This window comes from Silurus aristotelis (genome assembly GCF_946808225.1).
Source record: "Silurus aristotelis genome assembly, chromosome: 19".
NCBI lineage: Eukaryota > Metazoa > Chordata > Actinopteri > Siluriformes > Siluridae > Silurus > Silurus aristotelis.
Window position 1 is genome coordinate 20774187 of NC_139592.1, and position 23502 is coordinate 20797688.

General features: G+C 34.7%; 4 protein-coding genes and 2 long non-coding RNA genes across 6 annotated transcripts in view; 5 read left to right on the plus strand and 1 right to left on the minus strand.

The window, feature by feature from the left end:
* The window catches only part of hoxc8a (homeobox C8a), a 3869-nt gene extending 2097 nt beyond the window's left edge, over nt 1-1772 (plus strand). The window contains exon 2 of the mRNA XM_083569504.1: nt 127-1772. Coding sequence (XP_083425630.1) covers nt 127-443 — 317 coding nt within the window. The 3' untranslated portion in view covers nt 444-1772. The remainder of the gene's footprint in view (nt 1-126) is intronic.
* Nucleotides 1773-2506: 734 nt separating this feature from the next.
* On the plus strand, nt 2507-4301 carry LOC310741946. Its single transcript, XR_014538110.1, has 2 exons — nt 2507-3942; nt 3990-4301. It is a non-coding gene; the product is annotated as an uncharacterized lncRNA (long non-coding RNA).
* A 750-nt stretch (nt 4302-5051) lies between these two features.
* The window catches only part of hoxc3a (homeobox C3a), a 38377-nt gene continuing 19926 nt past the window's right edge, over nt 5052-23502 (plus strand). Inside the window, exon 1 of the mRNA XM_083569500.1 lies at nt 5052-5919. The gene's annotated coding sequence lies outside the window, so the exon portion shown is untranslated. The remainder of the gene's footprint in view (nt 5920-23502) is intronic.
* Nucleotides 6654-10286, minus strand: LOC310741579. The gene is made up of 2 exons (XR_014537984.1): nt 10083-10286; nt 6654-7283 (listed from the first exon to the last, which is right to left on the minus strand). It is a non-coding gene; the product is annotated as an uncharacterized lncRNA (long non-coding RNA).
* On the plus strand, nt 10461-12953 carry hoxc6a (homeobox C6a). Its single transcript, XM_083569506.1, has 2 exons — nt 10461-11408; nt 11905-12953. The coding sequence occupies exons 1-2, from the start codon at nt 11006-11008 to the stop codon at nt 12213-12215; spliced, it is 714 nt and encodes a 237-aa protein (XP_083425632.1). The 5' UTR covers nt 10461-11005; the 3' UTR covers nt 12216-12953.
* On the plus strand, nt 13331-16574 carry hoxc5a (homeobox C5a). The gene is made up of 2 exons (XM_083569505.1): nt 13331-14432; nt 15220-16574. The coding sequence occupies exons 1-2, from the start codon at nt 13955-13957 to the stop codon at nt 15447-15449; spliced, it is 708 nt and encodes a 235-aa protein (XP_083425631.1). The 5' UTR covers nt 13331-13954; the 3' UTR covers nt 15450-16574.

Below are 23502 nucleotides of genomic sequence, written 5' to 3' on the forward strand. Positions count from 1 at the left end.
TATCATTTAATTAGTTTATTTTGAATTGTGATGCCGTTCATAGCAACACAATAGGAAGAGTGAATAGCTTGCATTTTCCCTTCATTAACGCAATCAAATGATGCATTTTCCCATTTCACCCTAAAGCTCCTGGAAGACGCAATGGGAGGCAAACATATAGTCGCTACCAGACTCTGGAGCTGGAGAAGGAGTTCCTCTTCAATCCGTACCTTACTCGCAAGCGGCGTATTGAAGTGTCCCACGCATTGAGTTTGACTGAACGACAGGTGAAGATCTGGTTCCAGAATCGTCGAATGAAATGGAAAAAGGAGAACAACAAAGACAAGTTTCCGGGTCAGAGAGGGGAGACCGACGCCGAAGCCGACGAGGAGGGCAATGAGAACGGTGAGGCGGAAGAAACCGAAGACAAGGAAACGGAAGAAAAAGAAGAAAGCAAAGACTGATTTTATGGTCTTTTTATGGTTATATGGCGGACGGAAAGAAGAGATGCTTCGGGGATAGCTAATGAAAGAGAAGAGCCACCAAACAGCTTTGTCTAAAGTGAGAAAAAAAAATCCACAGACGTCAGATTCCATGTAAAAGCACTAAAATAGCTCTTTTAAATATTTTCTAATTAGTGGAAAGATTATGTATCGCCAAATCTGCACCGCTGTGAAATAGGTTACATAAGAAGGTTACCAATATGCATCAAGCCATACTTAAAATATGTGACCTTAAAATCATTATAGGTGGAAAACAGAGTCACTTGTATTTCATCCTTGAAGTAAGTAAGAGGTTTCGAAAAAATACAATACGTCATCAGTAACAATAAAGAAATATCACTATTTTGTAAAAAAAAACCTTGCCATTCGGATGTTTACAGAGGTTGTAAAAAAAACTCGTGTTAGTGTTGTATATAGAGTTCGTCACAATATTCTGGCATCGTTGACAAGATGACAAAATAATTCCAATATCCAATCAACCAAAAAGAAATAATCCAATTTAAAAAAATAATCGGAATATGGAATGTTGCAATGGCAGCGTTGTAATAAAAATGACTGACAAGTGTCGTAATGTGTATTCTGAATTTTACATGAATTAGTACTTGTAGTTTATTATCAAGCTTTGTGATGACGAATGGGCAAGATTGCATTTTTTGTAACGTTTTAGTTCTTTTATGGGGATCACTAGAGATTGTAATCGTTTGAAAAATCTCGATAAACGCTACCTAATCATGGGGAATTTGCAATATAGATTTCTACCTGAAGACTTAGTAAGATGTTGCTTTGTAGTATGTTGGATCCTATGTTAGATTATTTACCAATTGAACACGTATGGTGTTCGAGCTTTTACGTCTTCAGAAGACATTGAAGAGCTCAGAGGCAAGCTAACAATAAAATAAAAAAATAATTGTACTACTCCACTACCTAAGTACACAAAGCTTTTGCCAACACATAATGGTTTGTTTCTCGATATCAGAGAGGAGCTTTGTTTAATAATATAGTAATAACAATTTCCCCCAACAACTTAAACTGCCTACAGAGAGCGCATATTTGTGCGTAAATTATACTTGCTACAATTACTACACTACTTTGTTAAAGGAAATGTTATTTTATCGTGTTGGTGTTCTAGCGTAGTTTTGAAAATTGCACTGAGTGTAACCTCCATGTACGTCTTGTAATATCTTACTGTTACAATATGCTCGTTTTAACTGTTTCTCATGTGAATATAGACAGAACATGTACATGCCACTGTTATTGACATCATCAGAAGAATAAACATGATGGCACATTCTCCTGTTTTTTTTGTTTTTTTAATTAGCGTTTCACTTTCTGGCTTTTAAACACGATTTCACGCGATCTCATCGCGAACTTAATTGGATTGGTCATACTAGAGAAATCGAGATTGTAGGAGAGATTCATTTATGCTAATCTAGGGTTAGTTTCCAAATAAGAAAATGCATAGCGAGAAATATCAACACAGGCAATTTCTCGCTCACAAATTATTGCTTAATTATTAAAGAAATAAATCGTTACACATTTCTACGCTTTTAAATACAGGTATTGATCTCACCTTCACTTTTTTTCAACTTCGAAAGAGACGCACTTTTGGCATTCAAGTGTCCATTGTCTCGAATGTTGGTCACTGAAACCAGAAATAATGACTAAAGTAGGCTAGTAAGCAGTAATGCATTTAAAGGCGTGGGAGTTACAATATTTAATATATGTGCTATGATACATTTATTTCAATAAACTTGGAAATTTTAAACCAGGGATTTTTCGATTGTTCGATATATTATAGGTTATACAAGGTATATATATATATATATATATATATATATATATATATATATATATATATATATATATATATATATATATATATATATATATTGGTTGCAGAATGTTGTGTATGTGTGTTGTGTATGAATGATATATACATATATACACACATTATATATGCAATATACATATACATATATATTGTAAACAGAATGCTCCATGCAGAAACATTCAATAATAGCATCGAACAATAATAAAAGTATAATATAACAATAAAGAAATCCCAGGTATATATAGATATAGTATTTATAAACTGAATCAACTACACTCATTGATAGCTTGATCGTGTAAATACGACTATATTACCCGTAGTTTAATCAAATGAAGAGAAAAGCTGGAGAAAAATATTGCTGCCATTTGACCGAGAACATGTCTGTAGTTCTATAAACTGTGAACCTCAAATATGTGCTCTTTTACACTGTCTGTTTAAATGAACTCCAAAATGATCCCAATATATCAGATCACATTTCTAATCCACTAACATTTATTGCAATTTGTAATGAGTTAAAATTGCAGAAGATGTTGACTCGTTGGCTCTGGAGGTTAATATTAGCTGACAACAAAGAATAAAATATTTTGAGAGTTGTTTTCGTTAGATAAAAAAGTAAGATTTGTTTCTACGCATTTTTTATTATTAATATGTAATAATGTAGTCAATATATAAGATACACATCTAAAAAATGAATTACATAATCCTGTATAAAATGCTTAACTATCCGAACAACGGAATTAGGAAGAAAATATTCGTGAGTTCATAGAAAAAAAAAAATCTTTATAAAAAGTTGACGCTTGGTCATATTTTGGATCTTTAAACATAAGCAATTCTTAAGTATTCTAGACTTTGAACAATGTTATGGGGATTCTTTGGGCTTCTATGTGCGGTTTATTAGCTCGTGTGGTAAGTGGCTCGTAAGCTCGTAAGATCTTTCACGCCTTGTAACGACAGGTAATAAAAATAGATTCGCTGCTAATAAATTTTGCTCTTAATGCACCAAGCATGCAATATGTAAAAACCAGGAAGTGAAGAATAGTCAAATCTTTAGAAGAAGTTCCTGCTTATTTGGCATATCGTATGAGTCTGATGATTATGGAAACGAATTGAACCGTATTAGTTGGTGTTATTTGGTCTTTAACGTTCTACAAAACTTGAATGTTTTAGCCTAAAGAACAATTCTTATATCTAAAAATAATACTGACAATACTATATAGTCAACATACTGAATAAACTTTAAAATCCGTTTAAAACGGATTTTATCCTGTAAGAAATATGGGTCTTCGAGCAAAATATGAATTTGTTAGAGAAGAAACCTTTCATCTAACATCTAAGATCGTTCAATTTACTGGCAAAATGGCCAAAATCCCCAGTGACGATTGTCCATCCGTCTGGTCATTGTAGTACATTCCAAATTGGGACTTTATTACACCTGCAGTAAACTTTATTGGTGGTGTAAACACGCCATTTTGCATCCGGGCAGACGTTTTTCCCTTTTGATTTCTGTGTAGCAAGAACAGGACATGCTAGAACAAGAGACGCAACATTGTTGTGCAACTGCTTGCTTTAACGTATGTATAAAATGTTTGTGTTCTTTTAGCTTCTAATTTGGTGCTTAAAAAATTCATTGTGGCGTCCCGCACGTGAGCTAAAATGCACATTAAATAGTAAGGGAGTGTACATTGTTATTTCGGGGTCAATATTTATTCATTTGCGGCTGTGGCCTTCTAGGGAATATGTTCTGTACCCTGATGCTAATCGAAATTAAAAGTTGAATATTTACCCGAACGGTATTTGAATAACCGGCACAAAAATAAGAAGTCCTTAATTTTGAAAGTACCTATAAACAACACAGAACTATTTCATAGGTAATAATTATACTATCTTTCTATTATAGAAAAAATACAAAATGAGTGAACAAAATGAAAAAAATCCCACGTGCTGCTTTAAATAATAATAATAATTTTATTAAGTATTAATTAATTTTATTACTTACTACATTGGTGATGTTGATGTTTTGGCTAAATAACAAAAATAATTTTCGAGACTCTTGTAAGTTTTGATGCTTTTGATTTGTTTAGAAATAAATACATCCTTTTAAAAAAATAAACATTTGATATTTTATTCACAGAACACACACCATTTTTTATGACTATTGCTAAACATTAATTTAGTTCTACTTTTGTATGTATTACTAAATAGAGACATACAGAAATATCTGCTCTCCAAATAACAATGAAAGCCCTTGTTAGTAGGAGTGAAAATGTTGTTTTGTGGGTAGATTTTTATGTTTATTTCTGTTTTGAATATATTAAATGCCACGGATGCCTGTTTGCCGTGGATCAGTAAATCTGTTGCAATTACTTTAAAACGTCACAGAGTAATGCACTGTACACTTTTTGCAAGTCATGAGCTTTATGTGTTATTAAAAAAAAGCTCAAACAAATAGAGGAAGAGTTCATTCTGTATTTATCGACGTTATACATAAGACTTTATTATCTTTTTCACTCCTTGTATTACCTCCATCAGCTAGAGTACAACACTAGAATATTATTATTATTATTATTATTATTATTATTATTATTATTATTATTATTATTATTATTATTATTATTATTATGATTATTATTATTATTAGTAGTAGTAGTAGTAGTAGTAGAAGTAGTAGTAGTAGTAGTAGTAGTAGTAAGGGTAAAAGAAAGAAGAAAAAGCAAAAAGAAGAAGAAGAATTGTGTTGAAAACCAAAGCAAGAACTATTACTTATAGTAGTAGTAGTAGTAGTTGTTGTTGTTGTTGTTGTTGTTGTTGTTGTTGTTGCTGTTGTTGTTGAGGTTGTTGAGCTAATTGTTGTAAAGAATATTAGCAATGAATGCATCGTCATGAACTTCCTGTCATGAACTTTTTGCTGTCTATGTCAGTCCCACACTTCCCAATAAGACAAAGCAAAAGTTTTTGTTTTTTAGATCATGTCAGTAATTCTACTGAACACTTTTACTCAGCACCGTGATAATAAAACAAGTGGAGAGAGAAATACATAGTGAAAAAACAACACATTCCTAGTTGTTTAGAGGGGGATTTACAGCTAAGTAATAAAAGTTTACGACTGAATCCACGCGATCATTGGTCGCGACGGAGCACGTGGTCTTCACTCTATGAACATGAACTTTACGTTCTTGTCTCCTCTTTGGATCTCTCCATCTATCCACTGAAGAGCCTGCGTTGCTGTTGAAATGATCTTAACGTCCGACTTTTTCTTGCGTGTTTGCCCCTTTTTATGCTCGTCAGATGGATTTTAAAGCTCTTAACGTTCCGTCTCGACTGCCTCGTCGGCAGTAATGACTGCAGACTGGAGAAGTCGCCGCCTCCTCCAGCCTTCCCTCTGCCTGTCTGTGTGATCCCCAAGAGGGGTAGCGACAGCATAGGGGACTGAAGAGTGTGTGTCCTTATGTGTGGTTTAGGAATGGGGGGTGTAAGTATCACCTCTGTTCTTTAAAAGATCTTTTCCCTCCTGCCCCAATCGGTTTTTATCGAGTCTGGCAGAGGAAAGATCACATCCGCATCCTGCTGAGCCACAGCGCGTGTCGAGAAACAGTCAGAAGAGTGCGGGTAAGTAAACCATTCAGCTCTGCTTCTAGAAAAGGGGTTTGTCAGTAACATAGCGTGCACGCGTTTTTCATTACAGCAAAGCGTACTTTGATTATTTGTAAAAAAAATAAATAAAAAAATTATATATCGCCGAATCTAGTTCATGTATTGCTTGGATTGGATTGCTCTAGACGTCGCATGGTTTTGGTTGCCACGGTTATCTAGAGCCGCTACGTATCAGATTGTAGCATCTTAGATTTGTGAGCACGTTTCTACTTTCGGGTGTGGTTTAAGGAAATGGAGATGACATCTGAGTTGCTCATGATATCGGATTTATACGGAGATAATCAGATTCTGTTCTGTTTGTATTCTGTGGTGGTCTATCTAATGGGGTTTTATGCGAACTGTGGATTGTGCGGATGGAAAAATATCTAATGAAGTTTGTATGAATCTAAAAGAAATATATGCAAATATGACATTAAGGGATCATGTTTATCAGGGTTTACTAAATACTATATATGAACCACGTAGAAAAGGTGTGTATGTGTGGTTGTGTGTGTGTATGGTTATATCTGGATGTTATATCTTTATATACGCGTTTACTGAATTTAGATTGGGGGTATGTGTGAGCATGTACATTGTTTAAAAACCTGAATGAAATTTAGAAATGTTGGTGACATTTCTAATGATTTTCCTTTGTGGCTGTGTCATGTTTGATGTTATTACTGTTGCTACATCACACACACACACACACACACACACACACACACACACACACACACACACACACACACACACACACACACACACACACACACAGAGAGAGAGAGAGAGAGAGAGAGAGAGAGAGAGAGAGAGAGAGAGAGAGAGAGAGAGAGAGAGAGAGAGAGAGTATTGCAAACAACCATTCCATGGCAATCAAATCAACCAATACTGCCACCTTGTGCCCAGTTTTCAGACGAGGCTCGTGTAGAGTGCAACAGATGTCCAGGATACGCCAATGACGTCTCAGTTATAAATATAAAGCTGGATATTGTCTTAGGCACAGGAAATCATTGGCGTATGTGCACTGTGTTGGTGTATTTCAATCTCACGTAATATGCCCAGATGCAAAAAAAATGCACAAATATAATAAACAATATAGTTTTTGTCAGTTTCTTTATTCATTATTTGAAGATACAAATAAAACGGACGTCTTTGACACACAAGACAGCATGGTGTGTGTTTGCACGACGGGTGACTTTAGTTATATTTGCAGTTTCCTTTATTAAAAAGCAATGCATTTCAGGTAGAGTTTTATTTGTGATTGATTCAATGCTGTGAATTTTGCTGCTGGTTGTAAAGTAGAATCTTCTGTCTTCTGTAATATCGCCTTGGGTCTCTGTCTAAAAGAAAAGACAGAACATTTCAGTTTATGACATCAGCTCTTTGGATAAAATATGAGTCATTATGCGTTTAAATGTTGTTATATTATAATGTGTTTTTGTGCGTCTGCGCGCGTGTGTGTGCGTGCGTGCATGTGTGTGTTTGTGTGTGCGTGATCCAAATGCACAACTACTTTCTGATTATAGTCATGGTTACTATATTTAGCATTATTTGGGATTAGAAAAGACAGTAAAAACAAATGTGTGTAAGGCACAGTGTGCATTTTCCTAAACAATAATGTGTTGTTTGCCTATGTAGCTTGTGTGCTTATGGCTATAATAGGAGAATTCTTAAAAAGTACAAGACTGAATAGAATTCGACTGCAATTAGAATAAACAGAGGCGGTGTAAAGTCCAAACCGCACAAAGGTTTTGCATATTTGTTGAAGGTGTTTTCAATATAAAACACATTTAGCGTTAATATATAATAAACCCCGTTATTAGTTTTCCTGAGCGCAATGTTTTAAATGTAACAATCGACTTTAATGAATAAATAAATCCACAAGATTTTAGCAAACGCTGGGAAAATTGAGTCTGGAACAGCGTCTAATGGGATTTGAGTGTTTGGGTTTTCTGTGGGAAAAAATGATGTGTTAAAGAGGCCAATGAAAATATTCATAAGCAGAATTGCAAATTCTATCTTTTCGTTTTTGCAGCTGAAAACCGTTTGTTCACGTCACAGTTGTTCCTGCACGCATCAAGATAAAGTTTTGGTGAAGCATTTCTCAGTGACCAGGTTTTGTCAAGTCAATATAATACAGACCAAACGGACTCTGGGTTTATTGCCGCTTGCAAAGGCGAAACACAACCATGTGATTTGTCTTAAGGGCCGCAATAAAACACTTAAGCTGTTTCTTTTCCCCGAGTTGCATTCCAAAAACTTCTTTAGTTCGGCATGTTTTGCTCTTTTGTTTGAAAATTTTACAATATTAAACACACTCGTAATCAAAAAGTTTCTTTTCAAAGCGATTGAGAATCAAGCTGTTAGACCCATCAAACACCCATAACTGCAAAGACACGTGAAACTACTTAGATCTTTTTTGTCCAGATGTGGCTATTAGAATAAAAACCCCACCAATATAATGATATAATACGGATCAAACCATATGCCCGCAACCATTTGGATTATTTATACTTTAAATTGTGATATATTGTATTGTATTGTTTTTTTTTTTTTTATTAACTGCACACAAAAAAATTATTACAATTGCTATTTATCCTATTGCTTATTCTCTCATAACCACGCATAGTGTGCGTAGAATATATGCTTTTTTTAGTTAAAATAAATACAAACTGTGTAATTAAAAATATGTTCCAGCAATCCAAATTATATAACGTGTGTTATTATACAATTAAATGCGCAAATATAAATTGATATGCACTGAATAATTTCCCACTTATAATTTTGCATGTTGATACATAGATAGATAGATAGATAGATAGATAGATAGATAGATAGATAGATAGATAGATAGATAGATAGATAGATAGATAGATAGATAGATAGATAGATAGATAGATAGATAGATAGATAGATGGCTACTAAGTACAAGATGATTACATCTCAACGGAAAATGTTACTGGTTTGTAAAAATATTTTTCGTTGTTGTTTTTTATTCGTTAGTTTTAATGAAAATTGAATGTTTTTAATGATCAATATAAGATACTAATGTCCTCGGCGTCGCGGTGTGTTATTCATTATTGTTGTGTATATAATTTAATTTAATTTTTTTTTTTTTTTACTAAAGTCTATGGCTGAAATTCGTTAAAATAATAAGCAATTTCCATCGACGTTTCGACTTCATTATCATTTGCAATTAAAGTTGAAACTCTGTCAGTCTCACGTCGTACACACCTCTGTCAGAGCCACTGTTTTTAACTTCACACGTTCCGTCATGCGGACTGCATTAATGTCTCCAGCACTCTTTTTTTTTTTAAACGTGACTGTTCTAATTTTGACCGAATGGCCATTTACCGGTCATTCAAAACGCAAAACCAAATTTGCAAAAATGCAGGTTACAGACTTCTTACTGGAATTGAAGCACTTGGATTATTGAACGATTATATGCGTTTGCTGTAAAATGTTGCATGTACAGCAAATACCAGGTTATGTGAACTATAGTAAAAAGTACCGATCTAATCTTAAATAATTTGCTTTCCAAACAATTTTATAAAACGCAAGATAGTTTTGAACTAAAGATAAGTGCTGTGTTTAAGCAGCATTCTTCTGACAGTGTTGAGACGATAATTGCTTTAGAGCTGGAAGTCCTCAGTTGGTTTTTGACTTTTATGGCACCTAGGCGCTTTTGACGCATTCTTTTGTACGATGCCCCATCCCCCGCCTTCCTCTTGTCCTTTGAGCAACAAAAATCTTCAATTCAATACAAATGGCGAAAGGAAATGCACAGACGGTTTCCTTCCATAACCGAGAAAACATGAGGAAACGAAAGCAACTATTTAGGGGACGTACACAGCAGAGTAAAACATGAAATGTCTTTCACACGTATTCTGGCTGACAAACATAAAGAAACATTATTTATTTCGACGGCAATAAGAAACTCTTTGTACTGTAAGACTTTAAAACAAAAAAAAAAAAGCCCAAATAAACACATCTGCTGCTACACAAGAGATGTTACGCAATTCGTTTTTTACTTATATTTGTAAAAAAAAAAAAAAAAAAAAAAAACCTCAAAGAGACTCACTCAATTTTCACTTATAATTAATAATTATATTACAATAATAGAATAACATTTCACTTACGTATAATAATGATGATCTGAGAGAAGCAAGATTGTAATTGAGTTTGTCAGCGTCTAAGCAGAATGATGAAACCTATCAGCTTTTAAATAAAGATATTTTGATATTATAATCATTTGATATGATGTGTTCTGTCCTAAATTGAAATATATCACATTTCAGTTTCTATAACCACACATCCTGCAGTTGTTTGCCTGTTTCTCTGACTTACTCTAGACATTAATGCATTGATTACTGTATACGTGGGTCATATCATCATTTAATCGAAGAAAGAGGAGAGAGAAAGCGAGAGAAAGAGAGAAAGAGAAAGAAAGAGAGAGAGAGAGAGAGAGAGAGAGAGAGAGAGAGAGAGAGAGAGAGTGTGTGTGTGTGTGTTTGTGTGTGTGTGTGTGTGTGTGTGTGTGTGCCCGTGCGCGCGCGCGCGCGCGTGTGTGTGTGTGTGTGTGTGTGTGTGAGAGTGAGTGAGAGAGAGAGAGAGAGAGAGAGAGAGAGAGAGAGAGAGAGAGAGAGAGAGAGAGAGAGAGAGAGAGAGAGAGAGAGAGAGACTGTCTGTTTTCCTTAAACATTATCAACTGAAACCAGTGGGATATGAAGCTACAAGCTACATATTCCTCCGTATACAGCGCTCTCAATTGGTGGAAACAAGTCAGGTGACGTTGTCATATTGTCTTTCCTTGAGCCAAGCCTTGGCTATAACACGGGTGGCGCGTCTTAACCGTAGTCTAGAAATTAAAATTACTGAAATCCTACTGAACTAAAAAAAAAAAAAAAAAAAAAGAGTTTGCAAAGCAGGAAGGGGACACCCGCTTGAGTATATGGGTGAGGAACCTGGACACTTAGGCGCACATTTAGGGAACGTGAGAGACTAAGCAAGTGGTCCTGAAAAGTGAAAAGGCAGTGTTGATGAGAGGGCGATAGGGGAAAGCATGAATTCGTATTTCGCGAACCCGTCACTCTCCTGTCACTTATCCGGTGGCCAAGAGGTTTTGCCTAACATGCCGCTAAATACGACCACGTACGATCCTGTCAGACATTTCTCGTCTTACGGCTCCACTGTGACCCAGAACCGGATTTACGCGTCCCCCTTCTACTCGCCCCAAGACAATGTTGTGTTCGGGTCAAGCCGGGGACCGTACGAGTATGGATCTAACGTGTTCCTTCAAGACAAGGAAGTGCTTCCCAGCTGCAGACAAACTAGCATTGGAATCAACGCTCAAAGCCACGTAGCGCAGGAGTACAGCCTGGAGCACGGTCGAGGCGTTGCGCAGGAGCAAAAAGGGAGCCAGATTCAGATCTATCCGTGGATGCAGCGCATGAACTCGCACAGCGGTGAGTTTCGAGCTCAGTTCTTTTACTGTGGTGGAGTGACTCGGTTTTTACGATATGCCATTGTAACAGCGCGCCTACATTTTATGACCCCATAAAGCTCTAGTAAATCGTCAGTTTATAAAAGGCCCCTTTTAAAAAAAGAGGCAATTCCCATTTGGTCAAACTTTCCCTTTGGTTCCCAAAGAACCAAAAAAAAAAAAAAAAAGCTTTGGCACCTTATGTGATTCTACAAATTTGACACATCTATTGTTGAATTTTTGTGTATTTCTGTAACGTAATTGTTAAACAGACTTTTAGTAAATAACATCTTGCGAATCACACGTTTCTAATATCAAGTGTAAAAGTGTAATAGTTTGTGGAAAATCTATTGCAAAATGTTCAAAACTTTTTCACGTATTAGACTAATTATATTGTATTAAAGTCACATTTACAAATAATGAATTCGTTCCAAACTCTTAATTATGTTCTACTTTTATTTTTGATTTTTTTTTAACAGGAGTTGGATACGGCTCTGACAGAAGGAGAGGTCGACAGATTTACTCCCGATACCAAACACTGGAGCTTGAAAAAGAGTTCCACTTCAATCGCTACTTGACCAGACGCAGACGGATAGAGATTGCCAATGCACTTTGTTTAACTGAGCGCCAAATCAAAATTTGGTTCCAGAACCGCCGCATGAAATGGAAGAAAGAAACCAACCTGACTTCGACTGTAACTGGTACAGATTCGACGGGTTCTGCCCAGGGGGAAGAAAAACAGAACAATCAGGAGGAGACAGAAGAAGAAGAAGTGAAAAACAAAGACTAGTAGTTTTCCCATTTGTAAACGCCTGTTACACTGCAACGTAACTACCTATAAACTATCTGAAATGCAAATATAACTGCATGGACTGTATTCTGATATACATTTACACTTATTTCCTGATCATATTATCACGTGCAGTGAGAGCGAGAGAGAGAATGGGATAGAGAGAGAGAGAATAGAAAGGTGATATGCAGAATTATGTCAATCACACTTTGTATTAATTATGTTTTGCCCATTTTGGGCAGCTTACATGCAATATGACATACGCTGTTGTTTGGCCACAAGTCTTACTAGTATAGTGTTGTGCAGGCTTATAAATAGTTATACTTATGAAAAATGTAAACAAATTGGGTCAATGGGCTTTCTCATTGAATACTACCAGTACTATTACCATTCCAAATGTGAAGGAAATGTAGTCTATGCACATGGGTTATTTTGTTCTTGTTCAGTTAACACCAACACCGGTGGGATCCATGCTACCTACGTTCGTATGAATTTTAATAACTGAATCCAGTCAGTGCGCGGATTTACAAATCGCCTCTATAATAATGGCAAAATATTTCATAATATTGTTCAGCTGATTTCAACTGAATTCAAACCCACACGTTTTGTCATGCTCTTAAAGTTGTCTTTGAGTGAATAAAATCTACAATGAAAATGAAGACGTTCATTGTTTTGCAATTACATGTCTAATATTTTGTCCAAAATGTGTATTATTTAATAAATTGTTTTAAAGACAAATCTTCTTTTTTTTGCATGAATCATTGCGAAAAACGTGTTTACTGAGCTAAAAAAATATATATATTTTTTTTATACAAACTCAATACACTTGAGGTGTTGTTCTGAACGTTTGAACAATTCTTTTCACAAAGCAAAAAACGATTTTCCCAGTAGGTGTAATTGAAATGTAAACTCAATAACACAAAAACTGAATTCATCTGTGTAGCATTGCTAATTTTTTTATGAATCGACAGACTACTTTATACAGTCAATAAAATATTTCTGCTGTAAAATAAACACATACGACAATTTATTATTATTATAATTTTTTTTTTTTTTTTTTTTTTTTTTTTTTTAAGTTACCAGGCTATAATCGTGCGTAATGCTAAAAACGACCCTTACCTACACCGAAAAATCAACACATTTATAGTGGGGGTAAGCAATCGTTTGGGGTGAACCCACCTTTCAATATTTCAGTAATTGAGAACATCAACACTTGTATTTCTTAAGGGTTGTAAAAAAAAAATGAAAACATGAAGCACATAATACAGCATTTCACTCCACCAACGACAATAGTATTGGTGCCCGTGTCTAAGCTTTGCCAAATATCAGACACCAGATGACGCTCTTGTCTAACTGTCTCACGTGTTTTTTGCCCAAACGCTTAGATGGTCTCCATACCACAAAGTTATCGGACACGTTTCCCTTATTCATCAATAATCTCGGGGGGGATCAAGCCAATTTATGACTGGCCAACAGTTGCACGTGATCCTATTTAAGCATCCCATATTTGGGCATTACACGCATCATGAAAAAAAGCAAGCGATATCCCGCCACCTATAAATCCTGCCCTTTTAGGGTAAAAGCCCTTTAACTTCTAACGGAGACAAATCCAAAACAATAAACAAGATTAGAAAACAACAAAATTAACCTATGTATGTTGTACGTCCATTTGGGTTCTGGTCTGACTACGTGCTTCTAGTGGGTTTTCTGTAGTGTAGGCTACTTTGCATCGAAGTAGAATGAGCTCGTACGTGGGAAACTCTTTTTGTAACCAAACGCACGATGCACCCTCCTATGGTATGCGCACTTTTGATAACTATGGGACTGTCTCAGAGTTTCAGCAGTCCAGTTATGCTTACGGAGGGCTCGATCTCAGTGGAACGTTAGCTTCTCAAGTCGTTTCCGAGTCTCCGAAACGGGAGGCGATGAATAAGCACAACAGTGCCAGGATCAACGCTTCACCACATCGCCAGGCTTGCGCAGCTCTCGGTTCCCCAAGTCGTGTCAGTACACGCGGGTACAACCTGCTCAGCCAAGGACTTTTGAGCCAAAAAACAGAGATGATTATGGAAGTTACGGAAAAACCCAGCGGCAAAAGTCAGCCTGGTGAAATGGAGATCACGCCAACGACTAAACCACAAACTAACTCGAGTGAGCACCAGACCCAGTCGCAACCGCAGATATACCCGTGGATGACCAAGCTACACATTAGCCACGGTAAAGTTGCATCTAATCTATTTTTCTATGATAATAGAAAAGCTGCGCATCTCATGTTTTCATCCTTCTATCCCATGCCGGTCTGCTCCCTCCATACTTTATTTCTTGTGCTTTATAGGCCAAAAACAGGAAATAATAAAACTCACGATCGTAAATTTTTATACACGAAAGGTACCTATTGCTCGTAAACCTGTCCCGTTACTGTGATCTGCAAGCAGATTTACTGCTATATAATTGGGTAAAAAAAGAATCAAAAATAGAAGACTATATATGATATTGAATATTAATTAAGACTTCTGTTTGTTTTGTTCCCCTGCAAAAATCAGTATAGAAATCTGAAAGATTTATTTTGTTCCTTTTTTTTGCTATATCATAATGTTTGAATAGGAACAATTAATTTGTAAGTCACCACTATAGCGCCTGCTAGGGGTTTTAGACCATGGAAATAATGATGTTACTTCAACTAGCGGTCATATGAAATATTATTTATTAGTTCTTTAATTTAAAGTTTGAACGATGTAATTTGTAGGGATTAGCTGACAGTCAAATCCTGCTTCCGGTTCCATTCACTCCCTAATCCTTTAAAGTGCTTTAAACGTTTATAACCACACAAAGAGTCATCGCCGGCTTCATTGACATCTATTTTCTTCATTTCACCCATCTTATTTTAGGATTATGTAGCATTAGACCCCACCACTAATGTAGCCCTACATATAACTGTAGAAGAGCATCGCTATAATGCTTTTGATTTCCTTTTCGTGGATGTAACCAATATCTTTTTACTCAGACTCTGACGGTAAAAGGTCACGAACCAGTTACACCCGATACCAGACTTTGGAGTTGGAGAAAGAGTTCCATTTCAACCGGTACCTCACACGTCGCAGGCGAATCGAGATTGCCAATAACCTATGCCTGAATGAGAGACAAATTAAAATTTGGTTCCAGAACCGTCGCATGAAGTGGAAGAAGGACTCAAAGCTGAAAGTTAAAGGTGCACTATATGATAAGGTGGTATAGCAAATATACCTGCAAACCAGAAGAAGTTTATTAATATAAATGTTTCAAGGTCCTTGCTTTTTAAAGCTGACTAAAAATTATAACTGATAGATTACAGTCTTAATTTATTGTAAGTATGTAACGTTTTGTCCTCACAATTTGTTCATCTGACGACACACTGACAACGGGGTGGAGTTTATTTGGGGTACACCCAATCCACAACTTGCAGCAGGTTAACAAGTGCACATGCAATTCGAATTATTGAAAATTATTTTTAATGCATATTAATTCGGTATTATTTGGTTTGCATTGTTTTTTTTTAATGGATGTCTGTTTATTTGATATGATAATATAATACTACTCATTGTATGTTCCAATTAGATGGTCATGCTTACATATTGTGTAAATGTAATGCTGAAAATGAAGGATTAGAATGTGTGATTTTCCACAATTGGCTGTTTGTATTAGCATCAATGCGATGCAACAACAACAAAATAAGTTTTCCAAGTGTAATGTTCAGAGTTCAAATGTTGCACCTGTATGAAAATGTGGTTTCTTAACGTACATTTTACGTCACATGTCAAAATCAAATGTGGTCCATCCGATGGTAATAATAATCGAAATAAAATGATTAGCAGATCACCTTTTTTAATCCTTATTCCGTCCATTACCAACAAGAAACATTCACAACAATGCAACATGAATGAGATGGGAAGATGTATATCTTAAATAAAGGCCCTATTGCTCAGTGATCTCTTGTGTGGTTATGAGAAGTTAGACGATATTAGACTTTGATATTTAAAGTTTATATAAAGCAAAGCAAAAAAAATGGTCTTATTATCCGAATGTACCTGCAGAAAAATCATAAGGATTTTAAATAATGAGGTACAATGGGATCTCTCCGGTCATCTCCCTTGGGCCAATTATTTACGGTAGTCCTCAGACTGAGGCATAAAACTTTATGACCCCAATAAAGTTTTACTGCGTTTCCTCACACCTCTCAAACAGTGACAACTGTTTCCTATTTCAACAGACGATCGGAAGTTTGAACATTTGTGACTGCATGACAGATACTGCGATCTACATAGTGTAAAGAATGAATGTGGATTTGGTCATATATGATTCAATAAACTACATAAACCAAAACTTATTCTATCGTTTTCTTTTTTTTTTAAGAGAGCAATATATGCATGTGTGTATGAACAGTATTAGACATTAATGATTGTATCTGAACTGAAATAGCAAATGCGGTCTGAGTCATTTTTATTTTCTAATTTAACTGAACGTAAATTGAAGTTTATTTTCCCTCAACATTTTCTGTATCGTACCGAATTTTATTCTTGAGTTTTAAGAATCATCAAAAAAAAAAAAAAAACCAAAACAAATTTCTGTAGTTAAAACAATTTCTTTCCACATCAAAATGATTTTTTATTTGCGGTTACTCACCTAAACTTGGGCTTCTCGAAATCTCCATGGCGTTGCTACTTTCAACACACACTCTCTTGACTATTACACACACTTTCTCTGCAACTGTGGCTACTAAGTTGCTTTTTTAAAGAAGGCCGCCTTTTTAGCTTTCTGTCCACGTATTTTGAAGTTTTGAGGGTTATTTATGCCAATTGCCTTAAGCAGGACCAGCGACTGGTTCATGGAGAGCACGTGGGGTCATTAGAGTGGATTTTATGGCCTGGAAGACTTGACAAACCCTCAATATATTTACATCATATATAATCTTAACTGTCCTCAATCGCAGCTGTTGGGTGGTCGTATTTTAGAACGAGAGAACGGCTTCAGGACGGTCAGTACGACTTTATTTGTGTCACAGTACGCGGTTCGGCAAAACTCCCCTTCTCGTAAATGGATCCCTGGCGATCGCAGTAAGTTGATCATCTCGTTTTTCCCAGTTTCAAATTAAATACATCCTCTACTTTGGAACACTCTCGGGAATTATTCAGGGGCTTTAATTCGATAGTAGGTTTTGAGAAATTGTTTCTGAAAGTGCTTAATGTGCTCTGTTCTTTTTTGTGAATTCTTTCTACATTGATTCTGGAAAGTTGTGTATAAATTAGGCCTTCCTGCAATGTCATTATTTTAACGATGCGTTCATTTAAACACAAATTATAAATTTGCAAGCGTGTGTGTGGTCTGTTAAACCTATGTTGCACATGATTTCAAGGATTTCAATACAGCATGATTACAGCGTATATGTGTGTTGAACGAGTAGGTTAAGTCATAATCCAAAAGTGGAGGAAGTTGCATTGGGAGCTTGAACGTATTTTAAGTCATCTTGTATTGGGTTGCAGATGAGAGCCCAAAGCGCAGCACATAGATCTTTATATGAGACATTATGGCGGGTCATGTGCAGGGCAAACCTGCAGTGTTGTGCACTGGGGTCATGTACAGGGCAGTGTGAACAACAATACACAGCATTGTCACTAAAAGTTGAAACTTGGTTTCTGCTCTTTATACAATTTTTATTTTTTTTTTACCATCAACGAATTTCCGTTTCCATTTTTTTAAATATAGCATATATAAGATATGTTTGGAAGATATTATATATAATATTTCACACGCTGGTTTTACCCAGGAAAATAATGCGATCAGAATTACCGAGCAACATTCAGTTTGTACGTTTTGTGAGGGTCCTGCTAGACCGTTATATCAGTATACAAGTGTAAGAAATTGTGATGTGTATTTTGCATATTGTTTTCTCACACTGCTCAAATACTTAAGGAATTAATTTATGTTATGTGACTGGAACTTTATTAATTACATAGAAGAATATTCCCTTTTAAAGGCTTGAATTGTTCGTCATGCCTATTGAAGTAATAAAAAAACCCAGTTAGCACTATATTATTTGTAAAACGATTACAAGCTCATGGAGATGATCATCAGATGAGTTTATTTTGTAAAACAAGCTGTGAAACAATAAAACCTCTAATGCAATAGACGAATAATTCTGGTGGGATTATTTTAATAAATACATTTTTGGTAGCAGTGATGATGTGCTAAAAAAAAATCAACAGTGTCTAGGATTTTTGGTGGTGGGTGTTTGTTTATTTGTTTATGTATTTGTTTGTTTGTTTGGTGCTTTCTTTCTTTCTTTCTTTCTTTCTTTCTTTCTTTCTTTCTTTCTTTCTTTCTTTCTTTCTTTCTTTCTTTCTTTCTTTCTTTCTTTCTTTCTTTCTTTCTTTCTTTCTGTATTAGTCCACACTATTGGTTAAACATTTTTAGTTATAAAATATATTTCTTTTGCGGATAGAGAGATAGTTGTCAGAGTGATCCTAGTTGACGATGAATAAGCTTTGAGGCAAAAACCTTAATATAATTATAGATATGATAGAAACTGTTCCAAAATTAGTTTAGTATTGTTTGTCAGGATACAGTTCATATAAGGATTACTATTAGCACCACTTTCACTACTACTACTGCTAATGATAAAAGTAAACAAATATAATAATAATAATAATAATATTAATAATAATAATAATAATAATAATAATAATAATAATAATAATAATAATAATAATAATAATAATAAATAATAATAATAGACCCTATGGTAGCATATTATTATTATTATTATTATTATTATTATTATTATTATTATTATTATTATTATTATCATCATCACTATTTATTATATAAGCTGTTACTATTGCTTTAGATTTTAAGAGAGAGATTGTAGAAAGAGGAGCCAATTCAAGAGGCTTATAGTTGTAAATACCATTGAGTTGTAAATACCAGGGCCAGTCAGAGGGCCTTTCTCAGGGAAGTGAACTGGAAAGAACTATGCATGCATTCTTCGAGAAAAGACAAGGGTTTGGGTACTGTCTTAAATTCATTAATGTGTTACAATCAGAAAATATGTTGAACATTTTATTATTATTATTATTATTATTATCATTATTATTATTATTATTATTATTATTTTACTGTAGGTTTCTTGTTGGACAACCAGCTATTTTGACTATGAAAAGTAGACGTGTTTACTTCAAACTAACATTCTTTCAATATTTCAGAAAGATTATTCATGTAAAGGTTATTGTGTGTGTGTGTGTGTGTGTGTGTGTGTGTGTGTGTGTGTGTGTGTGTGTGTGTGTGTGTGTGTGTGTTTGGGTAGTCAATAATTGTAATTTTGTAAAACAAAAAAAATGTGAAATGTTTTAAACTAAACTATATTTATACTATCAGAATTCTGTTAGTGATGGTTACGGTCAGTGTTAAAATGTCAGTCTACTTTAAAATGATTAAAATAAATTGTGTAAGTGTGTAAACATGGGTCATAAAGGAATTAAATAAATATGTTAGCTTTTAGGTTTTGGTATCAGATGTTTTTTAACCCCCTGAAGTGAAAATGAAGTACAGAGTGAAGGTAAACATGATGAAATACAACTAATTGAAGGTCACCACCTGCCTTGCATTATTATTACAGTAGCAGATGATGTCGTGGTTCTTGAAATCACTGTGTATGTTTCTAAATTCATACAACTGTGACCTTTACGGGTGCTGCCCTGAGGGTGATAGAAGCAACATGGGGGAGCAAAATGTTTCTTTTGATCCACAGGTTGAGTAAAATAATTGTTTGTTGTTTATTCCAGCATAAAAACATATATATTCAAATATTGTGTGTCTTGCTGAACAACTGTGTGTTTAAATTCTCGATCCTGTTTAAATCATATATTTAATGGAAAATGCTACAGAATACTCAACCTGACTGTAAATCATTTGCTAAGTTAGAAACAGAAAGCAGGAACATATCTTTGCAATGAATATATGAATGAAAAAATATTATATATATTACATACTATATAAATATAGTATGTAATATAAATATATACTAGAATATATAATATTATATTTATAAAAAATATTATTTTCAAAATAATATTCAAATAAATTATTAGGCAACCAATTGTTTAACTCTTAATTTTTATACTTTGGTGACGATTTTGGAAAATCTGGAAGATTTGCATCAGTAGAATCCAGTTCATGTTAGAGCTATAAACTAGAGCTGTATAAGGAATGCCCTGTTTGATGAAGAACAAAGGGGGTTATCATCCAGGGCCTACCTGGTCTCACAGTGGGCTTTAGTAAATGTATGAGGATCCTGAAGGAGAAACTGAGAAGTTACAACCTCTGTCACAAAAAGTGGAAGTACTGTGGGAGAAAGATTAAAATAATGCATTAATTTTAATGATAAAATTCAAACTTTTGAAATTATATCTGCATTTTTTTTTAGGTTAAATTTAGATTTATCAATTTCCAATGCAAAGTAAATTTTTAAATCCAACAATATTAAACCAAAATGGCAAATGTTATGTTTAATTGTTTATTTCATAAAAAATGATATGAGCAGTAGACAACAAAATAAAAGTAGGTAAAACAGTGAAGAGTTTAATATTAATAAGAGTGTTTTTTAATTTTAAATGAAGATAATAACCGAGCAGTTAGTTATTATGGTACTTTCCCTACAATAGTTTAACATGTTTATTATTACTTTTACAATAGAATATAATACATGAACGACCATTAGGGGGTGCTGTTATATATCCTTGTGTTGTGTTTCTCTTGCATTCCCAGTCAGTTTGCTGTCCTCGTTTTTTGGGGTTTTGAGAAAAATAACCTTTGCTGCAACATAATAAGTGCAAACCCAGGGCATTTAGATGGGGAATGCAAAGCAAGTTTACATGTCAGTTCTGCCCACATTCGGTTACTGAGTAAGTTTCTGTATTGACATGAATATACAAGTTTCGACGAGTCACGTGTAAATCAGACAGCACACTAATGTTTGGTAAACCCACCTGATAAGAACCACGGTTTATTTACAGCATTTTGCTTTTCTTTCTTTTTTGATTAATGAGTTCGAGAATGCTATTTGGCTCTGAAACAGTTTATGTCTCGGCCATATATCGATTTCTAAGTGACTCCTATTGTGCAATTATTTAGCCAAAGAATGTAATTAAAAAATAAAATAAAAAAGAATCATCTAATTCATAACTGTAGAGATCTTCAAGACAAATGATTTGACCTTTGTACAGACGATTTAACTGGATATTGTGGTTGTATATCTTTAAAAAGCTCTGCAGTGTTTACATTAGGCACGATCCAAAAATCGACGTGACGCAGTAAAAGAAATGTTCTATACACGTGTGCACACGTCTAAAAGAGTGGGTTTACAGTCGTGGGTCAATTAGTGCCAGAAATAAACAAATCCATTAAAGAAATAATTCTGATAGCATGAGCTGAATACATCTCGTTGGCCTAATTAACAGAATAATCATTTAAGATGGTATAATTTCAGCTAATATGCTAATATGCTGATTGATGTATATATTTTTTTTCCATTTTATGACACACATATATATATATATATATATATATATATATATATATATATATATATATATATATATATATATATATATATATATATATATATATATATATAATCTTCAAATTACGGTAATAATGTAGTAACAATTTTTTTTTAATATATCGATATTTGATATTATTTGATATTATATTATCCAAGTGTTTCTCCAAACATAATTTCTTGGCAATCTTGATCTTAGCTAGTTTTCTTTGGCCATTTAATGAAGAATTGTGCAATAATGGATGCTGCTAGAAATAATAGATCTTGTTAGAAATGTGATTTAATATTTAAGAGCTTTTAAGCAAAATAGAATTAATTAATAAAACAATATTTTTAAAAATGTTATTTGTTTATTAGTAGGAGTGGCATCGAAATGAAATCTATCTATCTATCTATCTATCTATCTATCTATCTATCTATCTATCTATCTATCTATCTATCTATCTATCTATCTATCTATCTATCTATCTATCAATTTATCTATCTATCTATCTATCTATCTATCTATCTATCTATCTATCTATCTATCTATCTATCTGTCTGTCTGTCTGTCTGTCTGTCTGTCTGTCTGTCTGTCTGTCTGTCTGTCTGTCTATCTATCTATCTATCTATCTATCTATCTATCTATCTATCTATCTATCTATCTATCTATCTATCTATCTATCTATCTATTTGTCTCTCTATCTATCCATCACTATAAATAATAGCAAAAAAGGAACAACCACAAACATACAAATGAAACATCAAGTAAGCCCGCAGGACTTTTTTTTTTTTTTTTTGTACCATAAGTCTCTCAATAACTAGTTATTGAGCTCGTGCGGGATCTGAGGCCATTTGGGTGCAGAAGATATTCATCGCTGGTCGCTCATCAATAACAGCTTGGCAGTGAACTATTGGAACGAGTAAAACGCGTGAGGTGAAACGAGGGTCAGGATGTCTAACTAATATTAAAATGCGTCTGCAGCACTAGAGCTGGCCCAAGTGGGTGGATGAGGGTGTTTTCAACCTGGAGGGGGTGGACTGTACAAAAAAATCCCACCTACCCTAGACTCAAAGTGGCGAGCCTCTCTAAATCCTGATGAAGCAGATGAAGCTAGGATGTGTTTCTCAGCAATGCATTTGGATGCACCCATAGCGTTTTGGAAATCGGTTTGCCCTTAACAAAGTTCACAAACTTTATTCAGGATGATTAAGCGTGAATTATTTGATGCACCTTCAACTAGGCCATGACCTATACAAGAAGGTATACACAGAGAAGGTGATACGTTATCTGCCTCTAAACCTGTTTAGAAACTGGAGGGGAAAAATGCAAAGCCATAGACGTGCAGGTTACCGAGCGGTCATATGGTAATAACGCGCACAATAAAACCCCGGGGAACAACAGAAACTTATTTTTCACCACTGCTGTCATGCGCGTGCTTTGTGCACGGCGTGTTTCTGCCTGAATATTCATGTGGGGTGCACCTAGGAATTTGCAGTCTGATAGAAAATGACTCTGGAAAGAAAATCTCTTTTCCCCTAGGTCCCTTCGGCTCTTTGTTGCACGTATACGCGTGCGCGTGCATTTGCTGCATTGATGAGAGTATCTAACTTTTCAAGGCATGTATTTTTCCCAATTCAGCTCATTTTTTTCCAGACTGTATATGGAGATCATTTACGTTCTAAAGCTTCAAAATCATTATTTTAATAACGATAAAT

What these genes read in the sequence shown, in the direction of transcription:
- hoxc6a (XM_083569506.1), top strand. Translation starts at nt 11,006, where the DNA reads ATGAATTCGTATTTCGCGAACCCGTCACTCTCCTGTCACTTATCCGGT. An exon ending in GCGCATGAACTCGCACAGCG is followed by an intron (nt 11,409 to 11,904) that starts GTGAGTTTCGAG and finishes TTTTTTTAACAG; the next exon opens with GAGTTGGATACGGCTCTGAC.
- hoxc5a (XM_083569505.1), top strand. Translation starts at nt 13,955, where the DNA reads ATGAGCTCGTACGTGGGAAACTCTTTTTGTAACCAAACGCACGATGCA. An exon ending in CAAGCTACACATTAGCCACG is followed by an intron (nt 14,433 to 15,219) that starts GTAAAGTTGCAT and finishes CTTTTTACTCAG; the next exon opens with ACTCTGACGGTAAAAGGTCA.